A 9,973-nucleotide genomic window follows, 5' to 3' on the forward strand; every position below is an offset into this window, starting at 1 on the left:
CGTTCACGATTTGAAATATTGATTTGTTTGCAATGATAATATTACTGCTCATGCTCACATCGAGCTTTCACTATCACTGGAAAGCCCAGAACTGAACCAAAAAATGATCACCGCCATGCCGCCAGCTTGTTGTTACTAATAAGATGTTTATTACACGTTAAAGCTTTATCGTTGTTTTATACTGAAATGTAGTCTATATGAATTGCCGTAAAGGCAATTTTCGTTGTCGTCCAAATTGTTAAAAAAAAGGTAGGATCAATTAATTACATCATTTTTATTAGACGCGATAATTATAGTAATGTTAATTAAAATTATACATTATGTACACGTTTAATTATGTTATAGCAATTTTAACTATTGTCTTTTTCATATATCAGTATCATATATTATATTTTAATTTTCAACATGTAATTATTTAACCATCATATTGCTGTTGATTTATAATAATATAATTGTTTTTATAATAATATCGAAAGAATTGTTTTTTATTATTATTTATTGTTATTGATGTTTATGTTTATTTTGTAATATTGTGTTATTCGCAATACTTTTCAATTATAGGCCTCACCATTGCGAACATAATTCCTATTATGATGCTGGGGCGCAAGCAGAGCCTCAAAGGGGAACCCGTCTTGGCCGATTATGGCCCAGAGGAGTCCCTCAATGAGAGCGCTGATATAGAATGGGTGAATAAGGTAAATCAGAACCACGTATATTCATTCCTGAATAAGTCAGATATTTATCGTTTCTTCTTGTAAACTGCGTGTACATTTATTAATATTAATTACTAACTAATTACTTGGTTGTTGTAGCTATGGGTGAGAAGATTGATGAGGTCTTGTGCTCTAGTATCTTTAGCTTCTGTTTGCTTAAATACTCCTAAAACTTTTGAAAAAGTTCCACCTCTTCAATATGTTACCTTTATTTGCGATTTAGTTATTACGTTTTTATTTACTGCTGAAATGATTGCTAAGATGCACATAAGGGGCATACTGAAGGTAATTCGTATAATATTGTAATTCTACATAACAATTTACAAAAATTTGACAATCATTTAGTTACAGAGGGATAAATCTTATTTAAAAGATCATTGGTGCCAATTCGATGGAAGTATGGTCATCTTTCTCTGGTTATCTGTAATTTTACAAATGTTTGAGATGCTAGGTTTCGATATACGACTCACTCCCATTTCGATATTGCGGGCACCACGACCCTTGATTATGATACGCTTCTTACGAGTCTTCCTTAAGTTCTCCATGCCGAAAGCTAGAATTAATCAAATTTTTAAGTAAGTATTTTGGAGACAAAAAATTCATTGAGCGTTTTATACTTACTGCGCTACTTGTGATTTCAGGCGTTCGAGTCAACAGATATATAATGTGACTCTTTTCTTCCTTTTCTTCATGTCTCTTTATGGTCTTTTAGGCGTTCAATTCTTTGGTGAATTGAAAAACCATTGCGTTCTTAATACTACAGATCCGAAGTATATAACTATAAATAGTTTAGCCATTCCTGATACTTTCTGTTCTACTGATCCCGAATCAGGATACCAATGTCCAGAAGGAATGACTTGTATGAAACTCCAATTGTCGAAGTACATCATGGGTTTCAATGGATTCGATGAATTTGGTAATGACAAATTTTACAGTATAAAACATTTCTTACAACCTTAATAAATAAGTAATGTACTTTACAGAAATAACTTTGGTTTTTCAGCTACTAGTATTTTTACTGTCTATCAAACTGCATCGCAAGAGGGATGGGTTTTTATCATGTACCGTGCAATAGATAGTTTACCCGCTTGGCGTGCGGTTCTTTACTTTAGTACGATGATATTTTTCTTAGCATGGCTCGTGAAAAACGTATTCATAGCCGTCATTACGGAAACTTTTAATGAAATACGAGTACAATTTCAACAAATGTGGGGTGTTAGGGGGCACATCAGTAACAATACAGCGTCACAAGTTAGTAATAAACTTTATAGTTTGTAAAATAATTAATTGGACTCCACATATAACGTCTCTTTTTTTTTAGATACTAACTGGTGACGATAATGGTTGGAAATTGGTAACTCTAGATGAGAACAAACACGGAGGATTGGCTTCTCCCATATGTCATGCAATTCTTAGATCTCCTCAATTTCGTATGGTGGTAATGTTCGTGATTTTGGCAAATGGAATCGCCACTGCGACGATGAGCTTCAAGCATGATGAGAAACCAAGGCATATGTACTATGACAACTATTACTACGCTGAAATCGCGTTCACCGTATTCTTGGACCTCGAGACGTTATTCAAAATCTGGTGTCTCGGCTTTCGCAGTTATTACAAGCATTCGATTCACAAATTCGAGCTGCTGCTGGCAATTGGTACAACCCTACACATCATTCCGTTCTTCTATCTTTCTGGATTCACGTATTTTCAGGTTTCTATATTCACTTTTGTTCAGCCCTAAAACAGATACAATTATATGGTTAAAAAAAAAAGACAGAATCAAAGTATACAATGATAAATTGATATGGTATTTTTTTGTGATTAGGTTCTTAGAGTAGTCAGACTCATCAAGGCATCACCTATGCTCGAGGATTTTGTATATAAAATATTTGGTCCGGGGAAGAAGCTGGGCAGCCTCATTATATTTACCATGTGCCTGCTAGTCATATCGTCCAGCATTTCTATGCAGCTTTTTTGTTTTCTTGATTTCACGAAATTTGAAACATTTCCAGAGGTAAAAGATGTGATCAGATCTATACTGTAATCAAATTATACTGATAGAAGGTTTTTTAGGCATTTATGTCCATGTTCCAAATTCTGACACAAGAAGCTTGGGTAGACGTTATGGATGAAACAATGTTAAGGACACATGAAACAATGGCTCCTCTTGCTGCTATGTATTTCATTTTATACCATCTTTTCGTCACGCTGGTAAAAAAAATAGAAATAGATTTAGAGTTACTTTCTTCTTAATTGTGATGTAATTAATAATATTATATCTTTTTTATAGATTGTGTTAAGTTTGTTCGTCGCTGTAATTTTGGATAATCTTGAACTGGACGAGGATATCAAGAAACTGAAGCAATTAAAATTCCGCGAACAAAGTGCAGAGATAAAGGAAACTCTACCATTTAGGTTGCGAATATTTGAGAAGTTTCCTGATAGTCCTCAAATGACATGTTTACACAAAGTGCCATCAGATTTCAATCTTCCAAAAGTAAGTATTACTTATTATCCTACTGTGTATTTTTATTATAAAGAAAATGGGTAAAATGTATAATTTTTATATTTTTAATTTAGGTTCGTGAAAGTTTTATGAGACAGTTCGTATTTGAAATGGAAACTGAAGAAAACGAAGGGGTCAAGAAAATAAATGAAACTTTTGATTCAAAAATGATATATAGGAAACAACGTCCAGTAAAAATTTTAAATAATCCACCGAAAGTGAGAAACGTTGTTACAAATCTTAAAAAAGCAGCTGTTATCTATATTATAAAGTGAGTTATTATATCATAAAATGTTTGAACATTATTTAGAAGTCTTATGCTAAGTATACAATATGTGTACTGTTTTTCAGTGATTCAAATAATCAAAGATTATTACTAGGTGATTCGGCTATGATACCAGTGCCAGGAAAAGGTCTTTTAAAGCCACAGGGTACTGTCAGTAGTGCCAAGCAACTTCGTTTTGACCAGAAAAAGTAAGATCTTAAGTTCTATAAATAATTGCATAATAATGTATTACTTAAAGAATATTTATAAATAATAATAATTTTGTAAATGATCATTATAATAGATCAATTAGAAGAAGCGTCCGTAGTGGATCAATCAAGTTGAAACAGACGTACGAACATTTAATGGAAAACGGTGATATCGGAGGTATAAACAGAGTTAGCTCTTCTCGGAGTAGACCGCATGATTTGGACATTAAATTGTTGCAAGCTAAACGACAGCAGGCCGAGATGCGAAGGTAAGATGCAATAGTTTCTCCTCACTGGTTCGAACACTTACACTCTTTCTATTTCTAATTGAACTGCTTACCACATTGCACTTATGTAGAAATCAGCGTGAAGAAGATTTACGCGAAAATCACCCATTTTTTGACACACCATTGTTCGCAGTACCGCGTGAGAGTAAATTTCGTAAAATTTGCCAGTCGCTTGTTTACGCGAGATACGATACAAACGTAAAAGATCCATTAACTGGAAAAGAGAGGAAAGTTCAATATAAAAGCCTGCAGTAAGTGCTTTCAGTATAAGCATTGATATTTTAAAATGCATTAAACTATTGCTTGAAGTTCAAGACAAGGAATATTAATTATAGTCACATATATTTATACGCTTTGTAGCAATTTTCTTGGCTTGGTCACATACCTTGATTGGGTAATGATTTTTGCTACCACTATGTCTTGTATCTCTATGATGTTCGAAACACCACGATACCGCGTAATGGAAGTTCCGGCATTGCAAATTGCGGAGTACGGTTTCGTGATCTTTATGAGTATCGAGTTAGCTCTGAAAATTCTGGCAGACGGGCTATTTTTTACGCCGAAGGCCTATATCAAAGACGTCGCCTCCGTGTTGGATATTTTTATTTATGTCGTACGTTGATAAAAAATCACTCTTGCTATTCGATATCTGATAAATTCAACGCTAATCCAGTGGTCGTTTAGGTCAGCCTCGTGTTTCTCTGTTGGATGCCGAAGAGCGTGCCTCCGAATTCCGGTGCGCAACTTCTTATGATCTTACGTTGCGTTAGACCACTAAGAATCTTCACTCTTGTACCGCACATGAGAAAAGTTGTTTATGAATTATGTAGAGGGTTCAAAGAGATCTTATTGGTAAATAATTCTAATTAAAAGTTCAAACATGCAAATGTTTTTTGAATACATAAAAGCCGTTTGGCACTGAGTTCAGACAAAAAATGAATAAGAAGCTTTTTAGGTCTCTACTCTATTGATTTTACTGATGTTTATATTCGCGAGTTATGGTGTACAGCTCTACGGGGGTAGATTAGCTCGTTGCAACGATCCCACTATTTTAAAACGAGAAGATTGCGTTGGAGTATTCATGAGGAGAGTTTTTGTGACGAAAATGAAATTAAATCCTAGCGAAAATGAGAGCTATCCATCGATACTAGTGCCACGCGTTTGGTAGGCTTATTAAAAAGAAAATGCCAAATTTAAATGATTCTACAAAGGAAGAAGTTTCTAAGTAGATATTAAAATCTTTTAGGGCTAATCCTAGAAGATTTAATTTTGATAATATTGGTGACGCGCTGATGGCACTTTTTGAAGTACTCTCTTTTAAAGGATGGCTCGACGTTAGAGATGTTCTTATACAAGCTCTTGGTCCCGTAAGTCATTAACATTACCTTCGAGTACTTCTGTGATGATATTATGCAATGACTTTTTAGGTCCATGCTATTTATATTCATATCTATATTTTCCTGGGTTGTATGATTGGTTTAACGCTGTTCGTCGGTGTTGTTATCGCTAATTATTCTGAAAATAAAGGAACCGCATTACTCACGGTCGATCAAAGACGATGGTAAAGTTTTAATTGAATATAATGGATTTCTCAAATGAAACGTTCAAATTGTAAACGAATATTTATTATGATTCGAATAGGTGTGATTTGAAAAAGCGACTGAAAATCGCACAACCGTTACATTTACCACCCAGACCAGATGGAAAAAAATTCAGGGCATTTATTTATGACATTACGCAAAATATCTATTTTAAAAGATTTATTGCGGTCATGGTGCTCATAAACAGTGCTCTTCTGTGTGTCTCTGTGAGTTGAATAATTTTTCATTCATTTTCTATATGAACAACACACAAAAACACCACAACACCATAACATCGTTTTATAAAATTAATTAGCAAACTTTTCGCATACAAAAGAACATACTCGCAAAAGGACAGGATTCAATGACTGTTACCTTGAATCATTTGTTCCTTGCCGGCTACCATTAGACCGTGGTAAAAGTAAATCGACACAATATTTTTTTTGCGTTAATGAACCTTTTTTTATTTTTTCCCCCCTTAAGTGGAGAATCGAGGAAGAACACACGGAAGCACTCGCTACGGTTTCCACGATTCTGACACTCATCTTCCTCGTGGAAGTAATTATGAAAAATATTGCTTTTACACCACGTGGCTATTGGCAGTCCAGAAGAAACAGATATGATTTGCTCGTGACAGTCGTCGGTGTTATTTGGATCGTCATTCATTGTACAATGAAGGTAGGTCGGTAATATTATTATCCAGTGATCGTTCGTTTGTTTAAAAATAATATAATGACCGTAATGACGGGAATACCTTTCTTGCAGAATGATTTGTCATATGTAATCGGCTTCATGGTCGTGATCCTTAGATTTTTCACAATCACTGGCAAACATACAACTCTCAAAATGCTGATGTTAACGGTCGGAGTATCCGTTTGCAAAAGTTTCTTCATTATATTTGGCATGTTTCTTCTTGTTTTCTTTTATGCGCTAGCTGGCACGATCATCTTTGGAACTGTAAAGTATGGTGAAGGTATAGGAAGGTAATGTTACGTATTTCAGTGCAATAAAATGAAGGAGTAATGTTAAGATTAGAAAATAATTAAATGGTGCAGGCGCTTTTTTCCCAATACAATCTTAAGAGAGACGATTATCATTTAGGCGTGCCAATTTTGAGTCACCTGTAACAGGCGTCGCGATGCTCTTCCGTATTGTCACAGGGGAAGATTGGAATAAAATAATGCACGATTGCATGATACAACCACCATATTGCACTCCAGCTGCTAATTATTGGGAAACCGATTGCGGCAACTTTCATGCTTCCTTAATATATTTTTGTACTTTCTACGTCATTATCACTTACATTGTTTTAAATCTTCTGGTGGGTAAGTACTAATCGACTTTATTGAATAGATACACTGGTTGTTTTGGAATGATTCTTTAAGGATGGTACCTTGATAATAAATTTATTATCTTTCATAATAGCTATTATTATGGAGAACTTTTCTCTATTTTACTCCAATGAAGAAGACGCTTTGTTATCCTATGCTGATATTAGAAACTTCCAGAATACTTGGAACGTTGTTGATAATCATCAGAAAGGTTTTATACCTGTGAAACGGGTACGCCTAAAAGAAAGGTCTTTACGGGCTTAACATGCTATTATAAATTGGCTAGAAGTAATGATATATTAGTTTGTTTTAGGTGAAGTTTATTTTAAGATTATTGAAAGGTAGATTGGAAACTGACCCACAGAAGGATCGACTTCTCTTCAAACATATGTGCTACGAATTAGAAAAGTTGAACAATGGTGAAGATGTTACCTTCCATGACGTTATCAAGTAAGTCCTTGTATCAGTAACAATCATTATTGTAAGAAATATTTTCCGACGACATGTTCTTTGCAGCATGTTATCCTATCGTTCGGTTGATATTCGAAAAGCCCTTCAGCTTGAAGAATTATTGGCAAGGGAGGAGTTTGAATACATTATTGAAGAAGAGGTTGCTAAGCAAACAATCAGAAATTGGCTAGAAGGTTGCCTGAAAAAAATACGTGCTAGTGGGGTAAGTTTATAAACAACAATTTACAGAAAATTGGATTTAATTTATACTTTTCAATTATAGAAGCAACAGAATAGTCTCGTAGCCGGTCTTCGTGCCAACACTGAACAAGTACAACAACAAGAGCATGTAGAAGAAAAAGGGAAGGAAGTAGCCAAAGAAGAAGAAACCGAAACAAAGGTAAATTTTATTTTTAATTAATTGATACTAAGAAATATATATATAATTTTTAATAATATTCATTACCAAGCAGGAGATTGATGCAATCAGGCACTGCAAAGCAAAGAAACCAGTAGTGCTTCCAAGATCTGATAGTATAGGTAGTGGATCAGGAAGAAAATATTTAATTCCAACACTATCAGATCCTGCTTCGATTAGATCTGAAAAAGACAAGAGTGCGGCACCTAAGAAGAAGAATAATAGACCACCACGTATGTATATTTTTATACTTTGTATCTATATCCTTTTTATCGTGTTTTTCTCCAACGTGAGCTTTCCATTTGAAGCGGCGCCGAAAAATAATTTGCCACATCTCACAGAGAGCACCGAGCAAAGCCGACAGCAGCGGGAAGTTGTCAATGCAAAAGCAACTGTACCAAAACCTTCCAGTGTCATGCTAGAGGTTCGAGAATGGTGGAAGGAACAGTTGGCATACAGCAGTGAGTCCAGCGAAGACGAGGTTTAAGTAAACGCTTTTAAACGAATAGCCGCGGATATAAATTATAGCGCAGTACAGTATAAAAATGGAGCACATGCTTTTTAGCATCCTTGGTGAAAATGTGAATTAGATTAAAAATAATGCAAATACAATTTGTATTTCACTGTTGATTACATGTGCTTCGTTCTTAACTGTTTACACGAATAAAACATTGATAAATAAGAAGAAAAATATAAGTATGTGCCTGAAACACCAGCGTTAAAGGTAAGGCATAAGTGAAGCATTTTTGAGCACAGAAAAGACAAGGTACAATTTCTGTAATCCTATCGGAAAAATATTGAAGTAGAATTATTTCTTTTGCATATTTTTCGAATCTTATTTTTTACGTCGTTGTTTATAAAGTGAAAAATGTAGAGATATATGCAGAAAAATGATTTATATCCATTTTTAATCGTTATTTTTATATAGAAAATTTTGCAATGCTGTATCGAAGTATTATTTTATTACTGCACGAGGGAATTGTATAATACAATTCTTATTTCTAAATTATTTATCGTGTTATTCGATATTATTTTTTTTTAAGCAGAAGTTTATTCTTCCCCTCATATCTCAGTTTGCTATTGCAAATACTCAGGTTCTATATAGATTAATGTTTTGTAGATTGTAATAACATATTTTAAGATATATCGAATATAATTTGTTATTGTGTTATATATATTCTGTGTCAGTTATTGGTGTTGAAATGTGTAATTTGTACAGAATTATAGAATTAGATACAGTAGGTTTTATACAGCAAAAAGTTAAGCCATGGAAGTGCTAATTAAGAGTAATGAAATTAACGTTATTGAGAATAAGATGAGTACAATGAATTTAAATGACGATTTTTTAAAAAAATAAACAATTTAGTTGTTGAAAATTTAATATATCGAATGTGAACAAAAGACGATCGAACGAAATTTGTTCATTTCCAATAGAAACATTACGTCCTGAAGGCCTGTATTATAACAATAAGAAAGTAGCTGATTATAAATGTTGTAGTATTTTTTTGTTGTGATTATATATATATATCTATTTAGTAAAATCCGAACAATTTGGTACATTCAAAGATCATAATTTAATTATACAAATTGTGCGTATGAAAAAAAAGGCAATACCATTGATGTATATTCAAATCAAATGGTATTAGTCCTGTAAATACAAATCAACATACATAATTTCAAACAATATGATTATGTAAAATTAAATATTATACAGCAAGGTTTTTTAAAACTTGATCAGACAGTTCTAGAAATACCATATGTTCAAGATAATTACAAAAATTTATGACAGCTAGTATACAGTGAAAATTTATGACGTTACTAATTTAAGAACTTTTTTAACGGTATAAAGACGCGGATAGAACAAGTTGTGTAAAAAATGCCTAAATATTAGATACATATATATATATATATATATATTTAAATGAGACAGCACAACTATTTATATCTATGTGATATGGGTTGATTTTATATAAATATATATATATACAAAACAAAGACTTAGAAATATAAACAATATTGTTTACGATATTGTAATGAATGTTGATCACTGTTGCTAGTTTACGTGCCAATGTGCTGTACTGTAATATGAAAAGATAATAAATGTTGATAGATATAAATATTTCCAATTATATTAAACTCTCTCTTTATTTTAGAAAAAAGAGATAGATCAACCATTTTTATGAATTGTCAATTATGAAAATATAAAATGTATCA

At 33.1% G+C, this 9,973-nt stretch overlaps 1 protein-coding gene across 7 annotated transcripts; it reads left to right on the forward strand.

Moving 5' to 3' along the window:
- The first annotated feature begins 55 nt into the window (after positions 1-55).
- LOC126920820 (sodium leak channel NALCN) lies at positions 56-9,876 on the forward strand. 7 transcript variants are annotated; one of them, XM_050731577.1, is made up of 29 exons: positions 57-249; positions 562-695; positions 813-998; positions 1,059-1,288; positions 1,355-1,629; positions 1,717-1,964; positions 2,035-2,424; positions 2,539-2,727; positions 2,787-2,924; positions 3,004-3,210; positions 3,294-3,490; positions 3,571-3,693; positions 3,789-3,962; positions 4,052-4,231; positions 4,341-4,593; positions 4,665-4,832; positions 4,936-5,144; positions 5,227-5,347; positions 5,408-5,541; positions 5,622-5,787; positions 6,044-6,238; positions 6,326-6,543; positions 6,662-6,885; positions 6,986-7,122; positions 7,205-7,341; positions 7,408-7,564; positions 7,625-7,741; positions 7,812-7,992; positions 8,068-9,876. In XM_050731577.1, the coding sequence occupies exons 2-29, from the start codon at positions 591-593 to the stop codon at positions 8,244-8,246; spliced, it is 5,238 nt and encodes a 1,745-aa protein (XP_050587534.1). In that variant the 5' UTR covers positions 57-249; positions 562-590; the 3' UTR covers positions 8,247-9,876. The 7 variants fall into 7 exon arrangements, 6 of the variants coding, with proteins under 6 accessions (XP_050587539.1, XP_050587534.1, XP_050587538.1 ...); XM_050731581.1 differs by having other exon boundaries at positions 8,101-9,876; XM_050731578.1 differs by having other exon boundaries at positions 7,815-7,992.
- Positions 9,877-9,973: the final 97 nt, after the last annotated feature.

The sequence above is a fragment of the Bombus affinis genome, chromosome 10 (genome assembly GCF_024516045.1).
Source record: "Bombus affinis isolate iyBomAffi1 chromosome 10, iyBomAffi1.2, whole genome shotgun sequence".
In the NCBI taxonomy this organism is placed as follows: Eukaryota; Metazoa; Arthropoda; class Insecta; order Hymenoptera; family Apidae; genus Bombus; species Bombus affinis.

Coding starts and splice junctions, on each gene's coding strand:
- LOC126920820 (XM_050731577.1), top strand. CDS start 591: ATGATGCTGGGGCGCAAGCAGAGCCTCAAAGGGGAACCCGTCTTGGCC. Junction 4,232..4,340: donor GTTCAATATAAAAGCCTGCA/GTAAGTGCTTTC, acceptor TACGCTTTGTAG/CAATTTTCTTGGCTTGGTCA. Junction 5,348..5,407: donor TTATACAAGCTCTTGGTCCC/GTAAGTCATTAA, acceptor ATGACTTTTTAG/GTCCATGCTATTTATATTCA.